Genomic DNA, 17,995 nt, shown 5'->3' with positions numbered 1-17,995 from the left:
CACTAACAGGTGGGTTTGGGTTCACTAACAGGTGGGTTTGGGTTCACTAACAGGTGGGTTTGGGTTCACTAACAGGTGGGTTTGGGTTCACTAACAGGTGGGTTTGGGTTCACTAACAGGTGGGTTGGGGTTCACCCACAACTACAAAATTTAACTTCAAAAATCTAAACTCTCATCTCATTTATATTCAGTTTCGTTTTTATGTACATATATATTTTTTAATTGTACATCGATGTATTCTTTTAATAATTCGTAAAATATTTTCCACGTGTAATTTTTTTCCAATATCGTTTCCGACATAATTCAGAGGATATAGCTGCAAGAAATCTGTTACCTATTGTGGTTATCTACTTTCAAGTTGTGGTTATCTACTTGCAAGTTGTGGTTATCTACTTGCAAATTGTGGTTATCTACTTGCAAATTGTGCTTATCTACTTCAAGTTTGTGGTTATCTACTTGCAAGTTGTGGTTATCTACTTGCAAATTGTGCTTATCTACTTCAAGTTTGTGGTTATCTACTTGCAAGTTGTGGTTATCTACTTGCAAATTGTGGTTATCTACTTCAAGTTTGTGGTTATCTACATAATTTCACTTTCCTGTCTCCAAGTCCCACACCTAAATAATACACGAAAGTTCTTAATACAGGTAGAAGTAGATAGTTCTCAGTAGACAGCCTCGCTGTGGCTCTCTAAGTCCTCTGCTGTCTGTCTTTCCCATGTATGGTCATGTACTTCCATATACGTCCGTGTACTTCCACGTACCTATACTGAATGTAAGCAGAAGGTTGTAAGACTGACCAGTCATTTTGCTTGTTAGATTATTAGTCACAACATAACGGTAGGTCAGTCTGGATCATTCAGTATCGCCTTGAGAGTTGAGCGAAATTGGATTGCCGTTGTTCATTGTTGCAGTTACATTCATAGAGGAGTGCTAAAGCCGTTAGGGTCATGTAGAGTCGGAGGTAATGAAAACTAATGACAGTCGGGCTTGATCTGAGAAAGAGAATGACAACTCTTCACTTCTTGGATAAAGAATACACAAATAACCCTCGCATAGGAGAATGAAATTTTTCGACGTTTCTGTCTGGACTGGGCCACTAACTAGTTAATGGTGACTAGTTAATAGTCGAAGTCGGACCGAAACATCGTCATATGTTTCATTCTCCTACATAAGGGTTATTTGTGTATTGTTCTAGTCAAGGTATTGTTTTATTCTTCCCTGGATAAAGGACTTTGTCAAATATAACTGAGTAAACACAAAGTTTTCCATGAGTCTGGAACCAAGTGGGAAAAAAAAGCAACAATAAAAGGCTTTTACTCATAAAACGCGGTCAAGGTGAGCACAGTTACTAGTGATCCAGGAATGTAGAAGAGATATCCAGTCAACAAGAACACGACGAATGGTATCAGGAGTGATGATGTTACGTGTGTCAGTGTCTTGATAATTCCTGACTTACGGGACAACTTCCATTTCCCGTAGCAAACTTGTTCAAGACACGAGAACACAGCCAGCAGCCCCAGCTCTCAAGCAATCAAAAGTTTACTTCAGAACCCAGAGTGGAGAAAGTCTCAGGAATACTGAGTAAACAGAGCCTCAATGCAGAGGATGGGTAGTACACAGAGCCTCGGGATCACATAATGGATAGAGTCTATCAGAAATGTAGTGGATAAACAGTCTCAGGAACGTAGATGATCACAGGCTTAGGAAAACGAACAGGATAAACGCAGACAGAATAGACAGAGCCTTGGGAACACAGACTGGATAAACAGTTGCTGTAGAAGACTTTAATAGAGATAATTGCAGTTTTTTTATATAAACTGTACATATGATGTACTTTGATATATGTTGTACGCCTCTGGATATGTACACCTGATGGTGTGTGTGTGTGTGTACTCATCTAGTTGTGGTAGCAGGAGTCGATTCACAGCTCCTGGCCCCTCCTGATCCTCCTTATACTGATTAAATTATCCACGGCTGATAGTATTATTACCATAGTCCTGGGAAAGCTTTAAACCTGTAGAAGCCATAGAGCTTTTACCGAATAAAAGGTAATTAGATCTGATCCAGTGAAGAGAAAAGTGGTTAGAGTTTCCCCTGTCATGTTGCATCACACAGATGGGTTGCATATGCAAATTACTGCAATGTATTATCCTGAGCTGAAGGACGTCAGTAGAGCCGTGAAAATATTTTTAAACGTTCCACTTTTTGGTATTATTATTATTATTATTATTATTATTATTATTATTATTATTATTATTATTATTATTATTATATTCAAAGCAGCTCTAAATCAGTAGAGTTCCAACAGGCCATGGGAAATGGGAGGTAAGTAGGTTTGATCCAACAAAGAGGAGAGTATATCCAGTTCCTTGGATCGAAAGCCATTCACCGACATCAGTATCCCTCATACATGCATCTGGCTTTATAATTATTCTATTTCAACTCTGTTATTTATTGCTAATATTCCTCTTGCTTTCTCTATATCAAGTTTTATACCGAACTGGAATTTAGTTTCCTACTTCATTTCCACTGCTGTGTGAATGACTTTTTTTCATCCGTTCATTGCCGCCTATGCACAATGGTAATTATATTCTTTACTTTTCCTATCATGCAGCATTGGTAAAGACGAGTGTTTTAGTTATCCTGATCCTTGGCGCACTCTGCATCTTTGATCCTTGGCGCACTCTGCCTTTCTGATCCTTGGCGCACTCTGCCTCTCTGATCCTTGGCGCACTCTGCCTCTCTGATCCTTGGCGCACTCTGCCTCTCTGATCCTTGGCGCACTCTGCCTCTCTGATCCTTGGCGCACTCTGCCTCTCTGATCCTTGGCGCACTCTGCCTCTCTGATCCTTGGCGCACTCTGCATCTCTGATCCTTGGCGCACTCTGCCTCTCTGATCCTTGGCGCACTCTGCATCTCTGATCCTTGGCGCACTCTGCCTCTCTGATCCTTGGCGCACTCTGCCTCTCTGATCCTCTGTCTGCCGACTCTGAAGGTCCCCGGACCTTGTTCACTCCATATATATCCTAAGTGTTTGCTTATGTGTCTTTAATCACAACTTATCAAAATTATATATCTGACTTTCACCGTGTTCTTCTCTCTCTTTCTTCGCGCTCTCTGCCTCTTTTATCATTTTACCAACTCTGAAGTTCCTATTTTTTGTTTTGCACTTCATTGTCTCGTCTTCCCTATTTTCATGGTAATATCCTATGCTCATAGTGGAGAGCAGCGAGTAATGGTAGGCATTCAGGCTTGATCAAAGGCAGGGAAGAGTACAATCAATACAATCAATACAATCACGACCTTTTATTCAGCATGGAGTCACCCTTCTTGAGAGGGGAGAGACCTTTGCCAGTCCGCAAGCTGATCACCTTCCAAACCTGGCTTTATTTCTGTTGAGTCTTCACACAGTCTTGTTAACTTAGCAGTTATGTGCACACATCTCTGACAAAAATATTAATATCAGCTTCGTTTCTGTTGATGCTTGTCTCTCTTAGTTCTAGTAAACTGCCAAACCCTTTCATCTTCATCACACATATTACTTGACTTAATCTTTGTTGTTTTTTCATCTCCCACCACTGGTTTTCATTTATTTTTATTTATTTATTTGTTTATTTATTCACGACTTGAAAACGGTTCAGGATGGACCGAAATATCAAGTTTTTTTTTCTGATCTTCTCCCTTGGTTAATGTCACCTTCCTACACCGTGTTGAGGTGTAGCTTCCTATGCCCTCTTTAACCGCAGCTTCTTCTGTTGTGTTAACCGCAGCTTCCTCTGTTGTGTTAACCGCAGCTTCCTCTGTTGTGCTAACCGCAGCTTCCTCTGTTGTGTTAACCGCAGCTTCCTGTGTCCTACAGGTCCGAGGTGAGGGTGCAGACAGCCGCTGAGGACAACGGAAGAACCTTCAGCTGCGAGGCGGACAACGGCTTAGGAGCCGCCGTCTCTAACAACATCACACTCAACGTCTTGCGTCTGTGTTGCTCTCTTTCACGTCTTCTTGATCTTCTCTGAACTCCTATTATGTGCTCTCCTCCAGTTCCCAGCTCCTGTTTCTCCCTGTTTCCGTTTCTGCCTCGCCTCTTATTGCTCCCGGCTTTTTACTCAGCTATTTCTTTCTCAAATTACATAAATGTTTCTAGCTTATCTATCTTTTGTCTAAATTTTTCTCAGCTCTCGTACTGCTTATGTGTTGCACACTCAGCTCCCTTTCTCTGTGCTGCTCCCTCAGCCCTTCTTTTAAATGTTCTCTCAGATTAAGTGTTGCTGTCCTTGATCTTGGCACTGTGACTGTATTACATGCTTGCTTGTCCTTCCAAAGGACCCCAGAGAAAATAAATCACTTTAGTTTTTTGGGGGGTTACCCTTGACAATTTACAAATACGTTACTAGGCACGATAATTGTACTTCTGTGTACCTGTGCCTAAATAAGTTTAGTACAGTAGGGCATGATGCAGACATGTCGTCTCCAGGGTATAAACAGAAAATCTTTTTTTCTAATCAATAGTCTAAGGATTTGTTAAAACAATGCATAAAAAAACACTTATTTTTATTGAATATATGCATCTTTCACATATACATATAGTCTGCATGATAATTAAAAGTAACAGTATAAAATATAACTAATGTAATTTTGATAACTGTTTATAATCCAACACTGGGCTAATCATGTAGTTTCTTTGCTAAAATAATAATCTCAATCTAAACATTAATAGTTCAACACTAAACAGACAAGCACCAAATAATGTACAGAGGTATAATGTACCTAAACCATCCGCACCTACTACCCACATATATATTCGTTATGTGCATGATTGTACTATCATACATCAATCGTAGGTATTATCTAGGTGCACTAACCTTTTATATTACCATATATACCAACCTTATGTTCTAACGATGTAATTATTTGGCTGCAGACGGGGCGATGTGGGTATTGGCTCCGTCAGGGGTGCTGGACGTACTTGAGGGTGCCAACCTCACACTGAGCGCCCAGGCTACTGCCAACCCTGGACCCGTCAGGTAAGACATCACTCCTTCGACACTACCTCACACAAACCTGATGTTTACTTTTAAATTCACATTTTTTAAAACGTACATAGGAAGGAGAACTGTAACTACACAAGAAGAAGGTTTTGTCAAATCTAATATTAGTCAGCAGTCGAAGTGGAAGGTTATCAGAGGCCAAGCTCAGGAGACCGTGTATATAATTTCTCAATATTTGTTTAAATAATGAATGCTCACTTTCCTTATTTTGATTATAGTCGCTCATTTTCCTCAGCGTGCTTAGATAATTATGTTAGTTTGCACCCTATTTGCCCTTTCTTTTGATAGTCTAAGGTATTAGCAGGACTTAAACATATTCTTATTGGTTAGGTCATTTCAAGGATGGGAATCATGGGGAGGGGGTGGAATGGGGAAGGATAGATCAGTAAGAAAGGTAATAAGTAGAGAGAAAGTTAAAATTATGTGTCCTGAGCACTGAATGGTGTTTTACGAGAGTGCTGTTTGTCACGTAGTGACGCCTGGTATAATTCTTTTATATCTTGTGTACTACATAGCTCCTCTGCATTATAATAGATGATAACCTGAACGTCACATAACTCATGAAATTTAAGAGGAGTGCTACACAATAATGAACAGGTTCTGATTTGTGCCTCTCCTCCTGACATGACAGGTCATTGCTTCTATCAGTAAACACTAGAAACCTGAGACCTGTCATCTATCACTTATATAAGTTTTTATTGTGAAGAAGAATTGTATAAAACTGTATACTTTAAGAAATACTAAAGTTATGAGACTAGTTAAGGTTCCACTAGTCATTCAACACAAAAGTGGTTTAAATTCAACTCTTCGTTGTGGCTGCCGTGATTCACACAGGATGGGAGGGGTGGGTGGAAGCTCTCGTCTGGGTTTTCAAAGCTTCCTAAAATATATGCATATGGCTTCAACACGACTTTATTAATGAGCATAGCAGGTTAAATAACAAAAAGGTGCACAGGTACAGCTGGTGGCGTGGTCCCGGGGCAGTGGAGACTGAGGACCAGGGTGGAGACAGCGGGGAACTACGACTAAGGAAGGTACACCGTCACCAGGCTGGCAACTACACGGTGGTCGCTCGAGCTAACAACTCTGCTCTCAACTCATCCTTCACCATCAACGTCTTGTGTCCGTCTTCACATGTTTATATTTTATGGTGATAGTAGTAATGGCAGAGAGTGTTCCAAGCTTTGAATTAACTCGTAATGACACGATTGCAAACAAATCATACCACGGGCATGGATAGAAGACAGCTGGCCCAGCAACTAGCGTGTCGGTCTGGAGTTTTATGATTCTGATCGCGGGTTCTATCCCCACCTGTGGTATGGTTTGAATTAACTCCATTATTTGCATAATTGTAGTCGCAGGATATTCCTGATTAATATGCTTTAATATATTTAAGTTGCTCCCTTATTATTATTATTATTATTAGTAGTAGTAGTAGTAGTAGTAGTAGTAGTCGTGTTCACAAATTAATCATATAGTTTGAGTCATACAGAGTAACAGAAATATAAGGCGCAATTTAAAGTTAAATCTTGCATATAATGTAACTATTTTCTTATGACTGAGACCAATGACAAATATAAAGAATTATGTGCATAGTGAGATGACTGAGTGTGTGGATGTGGTCAATAGATGGACCAGAGGATGTGATGGCAGCCGAGCGAGTGGTGGTAGATGAGGATGGAGCTGCCACAATATTATGCTCAGCAACTGGCAACCCAACACCTAACATCACCTGGACCAGAGATGTTGATAACACCAGGTGAGCTGCTTTCACCTGTACAGGATGCAACTGACAACACCAGATGTGTCTCAGATATTGAATCACTGATCTAATCTGTTGCTTTTAGTAAATGAATACGGGAAAACTAGGATCTGAACGTTTATATGTACACTGGCTTATTCTCATACCACAATACTTTATATAACAGAAATATTAAGAACAATCTTGCCGTGTATATACTTTAGGTAGACATGTGTATCTTGGTGAAAACGGCATAGTTATACCCGACAATGATTAGACAAAGATAAATTCGTGTTTCATTCTGCCACATTAGCAGTGGTTTGTGTAGAATTTTGGAGACTCACAGTGGTTGTTGTAACCACAGCTCAGCGACCTTACTTGCCACGGGCATGGGCGAAGCTCGTCTAGTGATAGAGTGGGCATCGCGAGATGACACTGGCATCTACTTGTGTTATGCCTCCAATGTTGTGTCCTCCTCACCTCCTGCCTCCACTGCTGTTGTGGTCACGCGTGAGTTACCTTCTCATCAGCCAGTAAATGGAAATAGAAATAAAAAATATTCACAAAAAGATTCATTATTGATTCAGTATTTGTGCATCGATGAAGATATCATGAGAATTTAGTGACGTAATAAGTTAATTACTAATTATTTGTACAAATGTCTGAACATTAGCCGTTTTGTAGGCAGTTTTTAGCCCCCTTTATCATTATGGTGTAGAACGAACTTAATACAACCAAAATCAATAGCGTAATTCCAAAATTAAAACATAAATTCCCTTGGAGATCATAATTTGCAGTGGGACTGAGCACTGACAAGATAGATAATTTAACAATTAACTGAAAACTTTTGTATTGATTATTTGATGACCACTGAAGGTTTTAGGAGGAACTATAGTTGATTCAAGACTCTTATCGATCACCTTCTTATGACTGGATTATTTGTTAGGAAACAACACCATCACCTGATATGGGTGTTAACCAGTCAGTTGGTCAGCATCCACTGGCCTTTCCCAGCTACACTTCACACCCCATTTAAATAACACGGGATCACAATAAAGCAATGTTTCCTAGGATATATCTTTACAGGTATCTCAGATAACTTGCAACTTGCTGTCATCACTTAACAGAAGCGCCTGAGAATACTGAAGAAGTGGTAGGGCCATCCAGAGCAGCAGTGGGAGCTACAGCACGCCTGGACTGTCGTGTGAGAGCAGCACCAGCACCAATCTTCAGATGGGCCACCAGTGAAGGACAAGTGCTTTCTAACAACAAAAAGTATTCCATCCACGTCCCGCAGGTTAAACTGAACTCTTTCATATATATACACAGGTCCCGTTGAACGCTGAGGGTTGGCTTTCGTGTTCCTTTAAAAGAACCGCTTTTAAAAGAGGTTATGGTTTCATGTGAGAAATGCTCCTGCTAAAAGTATATATTAAACAATTTAACATAGACGTTACATACTCCTACACTAATACTCACCAAACATTGGCCAGAATGATGAATGTTAAGGCTTTAAGGAAATGTTTAGTGCATTTAAAATATAAAATAATATAATAGAATTTGTATGCAGATGCTCTGGAAAATAAATATAGTATATATATATTCTATATATATATATATATATATATATATATATATATATATATATATATATATATATATATATATATATATATATAATCAATAGAATTTAAAACCTAATAAACCCTGCCAATTATAATCACAATAACTTTGATTGTTACCAGTTGACGGACCGAGTGATTGAGTGGTCATCAATGCTGGAGATGAGAGACATCAACATCTACGACTACACCAACTACAGCTGTACCGCACACAACTCCCGCGGCTCCTACACTGTGATCTTCACTCTCAGTTCTCCTGTGGTTCCGTCTCCTCCAAGATTCTTCAATGTAAGTACTGCTGGGAGTAATGTTATGTGAGCTGGGAGACGCTAAATTAGTAACGGGAGGCAGTCAGGTTTAATTCGAGGAAAGGAAGGTCATGTCTAATTCCTTTTGATCAAAAGTTCCTCGCTGTAGATCAAAATCTTTTAGAGGCAGAGGAGCTGCAGCTCAACTCTTGTAAGATACCTTGGAGAGAGAAGTGAACTCTCTCAAGAGGATCTTTAGCTCAGCACTCAAGAAACCTAGCACTTATAGCTTAACACCCTCAAAATATGCAAATAAACACCCTGGAGGGGGCACAGGAGCTGTAAATCAACACCTTCAAGAAGCCTAGGATCCAGAATTCAACCCAGTCAAGCAGACACATTCATCACCTTCAAAACTACCATTAGAAAACATCTTATCTCCCTGATACACCCCGTCAACTAACTACACGAATACCACCTGGTGGTTCACACTTACACTCACTCACTCATTTGACCATAAACAGAAATATTAATCTCAGTCTTAAAATAATGAATCCTGTGATACTCCAATGCTGAAACTATGTACTGTGCCAAAACAAAAGCATTCACATTGCTAGACTCACAAACTAGTATTTAGTCACTTAGCCATAATACCAACTTACCTCATAATTTGTAATATTTTACAAATTATGAGGTAATCACAATTTTACTACATGTAAACCAAACAATAACCAAATTTCTGTAAACTCAGCATTGTAATCCTTATAGAGAATAAACTTTGAATTGAATTGAATTGAATGTAAACCTGGAAAATAAGTAATTGAAACTAGGGTTGTGACATCCGTAGAGTTTACTGGTGAAGTGGCGTGTCCAGCCAGTCGTTTCTAGAGAGATTTGTCTCGCTCTTATCTTTATAAAACATCTATTAGTCTACTATCCCAAAAAATGTACTCGAGCATAGCCTTGTAAAAAAATATAATTGAATTAAGCTTTATTTCTGATTTTGTTGTGACCTGTTAAATGAAAATGAAAATCTAAACTTCTTATTGCTCAAAGGAATTGTGAAAAAACTTTATGGGTTATTTTTGTGACGATGTGAGGATCAATTTAATTTTCAACTTAACACTCCAATTCCTTAGTGCTTAAGAAGGGGAAGTTTGATACCTCATTTTATTAAAAAATTAATTGGCATTGCAAAGCACAATAAAAAGCCAGATCAAATTGATTTAGTTACATAAAGTGTTAAACCCTTATGAATTATTCAGCCCAGTGAGTGGTGGAGGCTTGATCCTCCTTCCGCTAATCAGCGGATGGGGGATTAAATCCTCCTTCCACTAATCAGTGGATGGGGGGGATTAAGCTAAGTAATTGGGTAAAACTTTTTCTTTGTGACACAATCCCTTCAAGGGAGGTTCCTTGATGCTGGTGAAGGGCTCTTGATCTAGGGAATTGGATCTGTGCTCCAGTTTTCCGAATTGGGCCTGAATGCCTTCTGTCCCCCCCCCCACATGCACTGTATAATCCTATGGGTTTAGCTCTTCCCCATAATTATAATAATAAAAATTTGTGACGAAATATAAAGTTTTAAATTTCTTGATAATTTTAATGGCAGATCACAACTGTGTCTACCAACACTGCCGTCGTGACGTGGATGAGTGAAAACCTTGGAGCACAACCTACTGGCTTCAAAATAAAGTACCAGGCTACTGGTGCCTATGAATATGAAGTAAGTGCTAACACACACATGCACACATGCACACACGCACACACGCACACACGCACACACGCACACACACACACACACACACACACACACACACACACACGCACACACACACACACACACACACACACGTTGAACGCACCGCTTCTCGTCCAATCAGCGAAGTTAAGCAACGTTGGGTTTGGTTAGTACTTGGATGGGTGACCGCCTGGGAACACCAAATGCTGTTGGCATAAATCTTTTCAGAGCCAGGAGCTATGACTCGACCCCTGCAACCTCAACTAGGCGAGTACACACACACACACACACACACACACACACACACACACACACACACACACACACACACACACACACACACACAAGAAATTACAGAAAGCGCAAAGGTTTGCAACAAGGCTAGTTCCGGTGCTAAGGGGAATGTCATACGAAGAAAGGTTAAGGGAAATCGGCCTGACGACACTGGAAGACAGGAGAGTTAGGGGGGACATGATAATGATATACAAAATACTGCGTGGACTAGATAAGGTGAACAGAGACAAGATGTTCCAGAGAGGGGACACAGAAACAAGGGGTCACAATTGGAAGTTGAAGACTCAGACGAGTCAAAGGGATGCTAGGAAGTATTTCTTCAGTCATAGAGTTGCCAGGAAGTGAAATAGTCTAGCAAGTGATGTAGTGGAGGCAGGAACTATACATAGCTTTAAGGCGAGGTATGATAACTCTCAGGGAGCAGAGAGAGAGAGGACCTAGTAGCGGTCAGTGAAGAGGCAGGGCCAGGAGCTGAGTCTCGACCCCTACAACCACAATTAGATGAGTACAATTAGGTGAACACACACACACACACATACTCACTTTGTGTACAGTATCTATTATTATTTTGTTTAAATATAGTATAAGATTATTACTATTTCCTGTCTCATTCATTGCCAGCTTGTGGATATTCCCGGAAGCAACTCATCAACTACCACCATCAGAGGTCTAATTCCTGGCACTGAGTATTCCTTCAGCATTTCAGCTTATAATGATAAAGGCTACTCAGACTACAGCTCACCACCCACAGCAATAACTATACCTGGTAAGGACAGATGTTGGTTTTAAGTAAGTATACATTGACGAGTAATGATTATGAAAAACAAATACTATCCTTAAGTAATTATAAGTTAAGGTTGCCCAAAATGATCTATAAAACCAGGGGCTTTATTTTAAGTATGTCAGTATTATTGCCTTTTCCTTCCCAATTATAAGCCATTTTTTATTATACTCATGAGGAAGTGCTAAACCCATAGGATTATACAGCACCTGTGGTGGGGATGATAGTAGGTATTCAGGCTTTATTCAGGGAACTGGAGCACAGATCCAATTCCCTAGATCAAGAGCCCCTCACCAGCATCAAGGAACCTCCCTTGAGGGGGAATCATTTCTTATAGAAATAAAGTTTATCATTAACTATGTACAATCCCATTTGATTCACACTCAAAAGCACAAAACAAACTATTGGTTGTCTACAATACCATCAAGATAATAAGACCCATCTGCAACACTTTGGTATCTTTATTGACAAAACATTACACCTGCAAACCAGGATTCTTCAGACCGAAGACAATAAATAGTATTAGTAGCATTACAATGAGAACTAAGCACTAAACCCACAAGGGTCATTCAGAGAATTAGCAGTTTTGAGACGATTCCTCTTATCGGTAATTCTACCAACATTAATACATGATTCCTCGTTTTTGCCTCTAATAAACTTCTTTCTTTCCAATAAAGCCTCGTCATACCACATGCTACATCTTTCCCTTCGTGTTTCTAATGTTCACTTCGTCTTTCATAGAACTTAAATATCTGCATGATCTTCCTCAATACTCCTCCCCACAAGGCAGTCCGAGAGAGAGGTTTCAATTCCTTGGATCATGAGCCTCCCCTTGCTAACAGCAAGGAAATCCCTTTGAAGAGATTCATTTTATATAAAAAAAGCATTCCTTGGTATAAATCCCCTTTCTTTATATAATGTGATGTCTGCACATGACAGCTGATGCATGAGTAATGTAAATAAAATAATTCACATAATCTTTGATGGAGGATGGCTGAGGTGCAAAATTTATCTAGTAAACAGTTTTCTTTTATTTTTTACCATGTTTAGGAGGATGCTGTAAACCCATAGGAATCATGCAGCACCTGGAAAATGGGGGAGTAATCATGTTTGATCCAACAAAGTGGAGACAAAGTCCAATTCCTTGAATCAAGAGCCCCTCACAGCACTGTGGGACCTCCCTTGAGGGAAAGTTTCCTTACTTGACATTTAGTTATGCAGTACTGTACTGTACTACCATTATTTTGTTATTTGATGTTTATCATCTTTTTGATATTTGTATATTTTATTTTATTGGAGGAATGGGGAAAGTACTAAACCCACAGGGGCCATATACAGTACCATGAGGAAAGGCAATCAGATTTGGTCCAAGGAAAGGGAGAGTAGCTCCAGTTCTTTGGATCAAAAGGCCTTCACTAACAACAATGCATGTCCCTTGGAGAGTCCTGATCTTTGTACACTGACTCTTCTATTACTCCATTAGCATTTCTTTCATTTCTATTAAACACTTGAATTATGTACTTGATATTTTCTAAGTGCTTCATTGCCATCATTTGCTCAACACCTTTATTACATGTTAAAAGTGAAGTCGTGTAAACTTTCCATTATATAATATCTCTGTTTTTCTGTGTCCTCCCTCAGGCATGATGGAGGAAGTGGCCAGCGGCAGTACTGTGGACAGTCAGCAGCCACGAGTACCTCGCTTGATCCTGCTTCTCATCTCTCTCACTGGAACTGCCCTTCTTGTCCTCAATATCTCAATAATTGTTTGCTTTCTGAGACACCGAGCGATAAAAAGAAATATATCAGGTAATTCAGAACTTGGAGGACTGGTCTCGGACGTAGGCGGTGTACCCGCAACTGCCTATCATGAGTATTGCGGGTACGTATGGCTGTGTGCAACTCGAAAGGGATAACTTGGGACAGTAAGTGAATGAAAGTGGTAGACTGACTGTTATTACCTGCTATTGCAACAGTGAGCCAGTAATGATTTATGTACAAAAACTAAATTTCCTTTGAAATGAAAATGTATAAGATTTTGTCCAAAAGTGATTTAAAAGTGCAAGATCTGATTGTGGTGGAGAATGGTGTATGAGAATAATGTATGTGGTGTATTTCTGCTTCTGAAACAAAAAAGACCGAGTTGCCTGGAAGAGTAGTTACGTATGATGCTATACACACAAGTGCTTTTTACTCTGGTAAGTAAAAGTTAATAGAAATTCTAATATAATAACCTAACTTTCAGCAGTTCAGTTGCCAAAGTGAAACTTCGAGCTGACAAAATAATGAGACATTTTTCCAATGCACCAAACTCAGTCCTTGGTTATCTAACCCAGTTGTGACACTAGTGTAGAACACATTATATTTATAAAATAAGAAGCTCAGAATTGCTATTAAAACCTTATATTCATAATTAACAATGTTTATGCATAAACAAATAATCTTCTAAACTCCAGCATTATATTTTCACTTTATTTCAAAGACTCACCTTCATTATTCATAAATAATATTATGATCATTCTCCATCACTTAAGAGATGCAACGCATTAAAGTATATGCCTTACAAACAATTCCATACACTATATAAATGTGTATTAAATTATCTTAGCATCTTCAAGCAAGATGACTACTTTAGACATATACACACCCACTTTTGGAGATGCTGGCCACTGTGATGAACTGCCCCTTACATCAATGAGTGATGTCCCTCCTCCTGAGTACAAGGTAAGACATGATTTCAAAGCAATAAACTTTTAATATTGCTCAATTATAAGCCTGAAAAAATCAACTGAATAATTCATATATGTCTATGGCCATAAAGAACAGTATTTTATCCTAATATCTTTTTCCAGAACTTTTAAAATAATGCTTGACAGTGAAAGAGGCCTATAATTTGAATACCTTTGAAAGTGTCACAATGTGTGCTATTTTCCAAGTGTTGTCAAGTAACCCTTTTGACACAAAATCACCAAATTCCAGACAAGCCACATAATATGCAGTAACTCTTCCAGAAAGTTCTTCATAAACTTCCCCTGACATAGAGTATGCTTATTTTTCAGTCACTCGAGTGTCAGACAAGAGTGGATGAAAGTGATCAATCCAGTCTCACTGCTCCACACATCACAGAATGTCCGGAACCACATGCCACACCACATTCACTGAAAAGTACCAATCCCAGTACTAGAACCAAAAGTCCCCTACTGAATGGAGGAATTAATGTTCAGAGTGATAGAATTCCTCCTGAAAAGAGCGAATTACCTCTCCAAAGCACAGTTAGCATCCTTGCTTCTACAAGTCCCCGAAAGCAAGAAAAACTAATTTTAACAGAAATTGGCACAACAGGCCCTTCCTTGAAACCAGATGTATGCCCAATGACCTCCAACAGTCATCATTCTTCACATCAAAAGAAAGAATTGCTTAAATCTTTTTCAGAAGATGATGAAAGGTCTGTATCATCTGAGCGAAGCAGTGATTCGTATGGCTTCTCACCAAAACACATGCATGCAACACTCTCTTCTCCCTGTCAACCACCAAGACAAACCACACAAGTTATATATCATGGCCAACCTCACATCCAGCAGCAGTTAGAGCAAGAGCAACATAACCAATATCAACAAAGCTTGCCATATTGCAAGCATTCACAATCATCACCACCTAGTCAAGCACATATGTCAACATTACATTCCAGTTTGAATCCCTCTCAGCTATCAACATCTAGCCCAGGATGCTGTGATGTCACCTGTAGACAGTCATTAATTACAGGTGAATAGATTTCCTTTTTGTAATACAACTAGTTGAATATTCAGTGACAAACAGGTAATCATGAAATCGAGAACCTAGTTGTATGGGAGTCAAAGATTTTTAGACTCTTACTTATATAATAAGAGATATTTTCTGCTTTGGTAAGTTATATTAATTATATTAAAAAACAAGCACTAAACCCATATGGATTATATAGCATTAATATCTGGAAGTCAGGTTATATATGCAGACTTTTCATAAGGTCTTTATAAAAAAGGTAATATTCTTGTATATTATTATTAACCACAAAACGGGTGGGGTTTGAACCCAAGGCAAGTGAGTTATAAAACTCCAGGCCATTGTATAACCCACTGGGCCAGCTCCCTACAATAAGATTCATTCAACTAGGTATATTTGTACACACCATACAGAGGTTAGCATGACCCCCACTGTGACCACAAATGTAAGTTTTACGACTCATTCGCCATGGGTGCTAACCCAACCCGTTTCATGGTTTGTTTACAATTGTGTTATTACAATTTCATGAGTCATGATATTATTATATTATAAAGGGGTCATACATCACCTGGGGAATGGAAGGAGGAAGACAAGCATAATTCCTTGGATAAAGAGCCCCTCACAAGAATCAAGAAACTTCCCTTGAAAGGGAATGTTCTTATGTATAAATCTTAAGAGGTGATATCACATATATGCAAAATGTACTGCATGTTGAGATTTTTTAATATCAGATTTTGCTTAAAAAATATTTTTAGCTACTCTTCCAGAATACTTCAATAATACCTTTTAAATTTGTAACAGATTTTATGGTTCAATAAACTATGGATTTCAGATGTTCCTCTGGGATATGTCACCCTACAGCCACGTAGAAGTTGCCTGAAAACATCGCAGAATACCAGCCTCCAGCGCTCTCATTCAGCTCATAACTACACCCCCAGCAGCACGCACAATATTAGCCCCCACCCTTTTATGGAAATGCAAACGGATATCTGTTGTCAAAATAGTGACTGCAGCAGCACTCAACTTCAGGGACCACAGCCTCATAGAATTGTCTATGGAAGTGCACACGAATTTCCTATTTATTATGCAAGATCAAGAGCCATTGGTAAAGGTTGCACTAGACATAACAGTATCAGCGGTAAAATAGGATATGGGAATGCTCCATACCAAGATCCAACATTATCCACAGTAACGCCTGACATATGTAAAGTAGAGCCTTCAAGCACTAAGAGAGTAGGATGGAAGGAAAATCTGCATGACAGTCCAGGGCGAGGAACAATGGCCTCCAGAGGTTCAACTGATACCTCCACATCATCTACTACCTCCACTGTCACACTGGGTCCAACAAGGTTTTCTCAGCATTATGGTAGACAAGATAGCTCATGTAAGAGTCCACAAAATGTAAGCATGGATGACCATAGATAAGATTACACAAAATAGGAAAATACTATTAAAAATGCAGCTGGTAAGGGAGGAAAAGAAGAGCTACTTTAATGTCCCCTTACATAAAAAAAGAGGCTGTATAATTTCTTACACATTCCTTAAAAGACTGGCTACTAAATACAAAACTAAATTTTCTATCATAGATGAATAAAAATCACAACAGCCTCACTGGAATAATCCATAACTAACTCACAAATTTAAGACGAAACTATTATCATTACAGCCTCTCTTCACTTAGTGACGTACTTGTTTACCAATGCCTCAGACTTACAACAAGCTCTCTGACCAGTATTCATACCTAAATAATGTATATTAGAGCTGATTTCTTCTACTGTTTATTTCAATATACAGTACACTACTGTATAAACATTTAAAAATATACCAGAAATGCTATAAATGGTGCAAAGGTGACATTAAAACAATATCAAAGATGGTTGACACAAACTCACTACTATTATAGTATGCTCCTCACTTGGCGACGAATTTGTTTAACGACATGGTCTTAGGAACAGAACTCCGTCATTAAGTGAGAAGAAACTAAACAATGTTTTGGTTTGACATTGTAATAGGTAAGAACAACCTGAAACATCTAGTTTGATCTAAAATTTGTAGATTATTTGTATTTGATAGGTTAATTCAAGATTTTATGGAAAACAATCATCATATACAACTTTGGAGTTTTCAACTTCCCCACGTTACAGAAGAAGAGAGAGATGGTATTCACTCACCAAGTTAGTTGAGGAACATCAGCTAAAAAGCTTAGAATGACAAACTCATACTGTTGTGTAAAAAAATAAACTGGCCCATCTGGTCTTCAATGGTAAAGATATCATGTGTGATGCAGATACCTGGCAGGATGATATATTTCTTGAGCTGCTTCTTTGGGTGGAAAAAGCAAAAAGCCAATAGGTGGATAAAAACCCATATAGCAGTGGGGGGGTTGAAGAGGGTTGGAATAGTTTTAAAAATGCAGTATTAGAATGTGGGGCAGAAGTTTGTGGTTATAGGAGGGTGGGGGCAGGAGGAAAGAGGAGTGATTGGTGGAATGATGAAGTAAAGGGTGTGATAAAAGAGAAGAAGGTAGCTTATGAGAGGTTTTTACAAAGCAGAAGTGTTATAAGAAGAGCAGAGTATATGGAGAGTAAAAGAAAGGTAAAGAGAGTGGTGAGAGAGTGCAAAAGGAGAGCAGATGATAGAGTGGGAGAGGCACTGTCAAGAAATTTTAATGAAAATAAGAAAAAATTTTGGAGTGAGTTAAACAAGTTAAGAAAGCCTAGGGTAAGTATGGATTTGTCAGTTAAAAACAGAGTAGGGGAGTTAG

The 17,995-nt window shown here is 38.9% G+C and overlaps 1 protein-coding gene and 1 pseudogene across 1 annotated transcript in view; both read left to right on the top strand.

Moving 5' to 3' along the window:
- Positions 1–17,046, top strand: part of LOC128693143 (nephrin-like) — a 30,898-nt gene extending 13,852 nt beyond the window's left edge. Inside the window, exons 7-19 of the mRNA XM_070089560.1 lie at positions 3,860–3,972; positions 4,919–5,021; positions 6,001–6,167; positions 6,675–6,804; positions 7,151–7,296; positions 7,914–8,083; positions 8,532–8,696; positions 10,269–10,382; positions 11,313–11,457; positions 13,114–13,281; positions 14,081–14,196; positions 14,532–15,234; positions 16,064–17,046. Coding sequence (XP_069945661.1) covers positions 3,860–3,972; positions 4,919–5,021; positions 6,001–6,167; positions 6,675–6,804; positions 7,151–7,296; positions 7,914–8,083; positions 8,532–8,696; positions 10,269–10,382; positions 11,313–11,457; positions 13,114–13,281; positions 14,081–14,196; positions 14,532–15,234; positions 16,064–16,656 — 2,833 coding nt within the window. The 3' untranslated portion in view covers positions 16,657–17,046. The remainder of the gene's footprint in view (positions 1–3,859; positions 3,973–4,918; positions 5,022–6,000; positions 6,168–6,674; positions 6,805–7,150; positions 7,297–7,913; positions 8,084–8,531; positions 8,697–10,268; positions 10,383–11,312; positions 11,458–13,113; positions 13,282–14,080; positions 14,197–14,531; positions 15,235–16,063) is intronic.
- LOC128693357 (5S ribosomal RNA) lies at positions 10,493–10,612 on the top strand (annotated as a pseudogene).
- Positions 17,047–17,995: the final 949 nt, after the last annotated feature.

The sequence above is a fragment of the Cherax quadricarinatus genome, chromosome 28, assembly GCF_038502225.1.
Source record: "Cherax quadricarinatus isolate ZL_2023a chromosome 28, ASM3850222v1, whole genome shotgun sequence".
Classification (NCBI taxonomy): domain Eukaryota; kingdom Metazoa; phylum Arthropoda; class Malacostraca; order Decapoda; family Parastacidae; genus Cherax; species Cherax quadricarinatus.
This window is presented reverse-complemented; position numbering and strand designations above follow the sequence as displayed.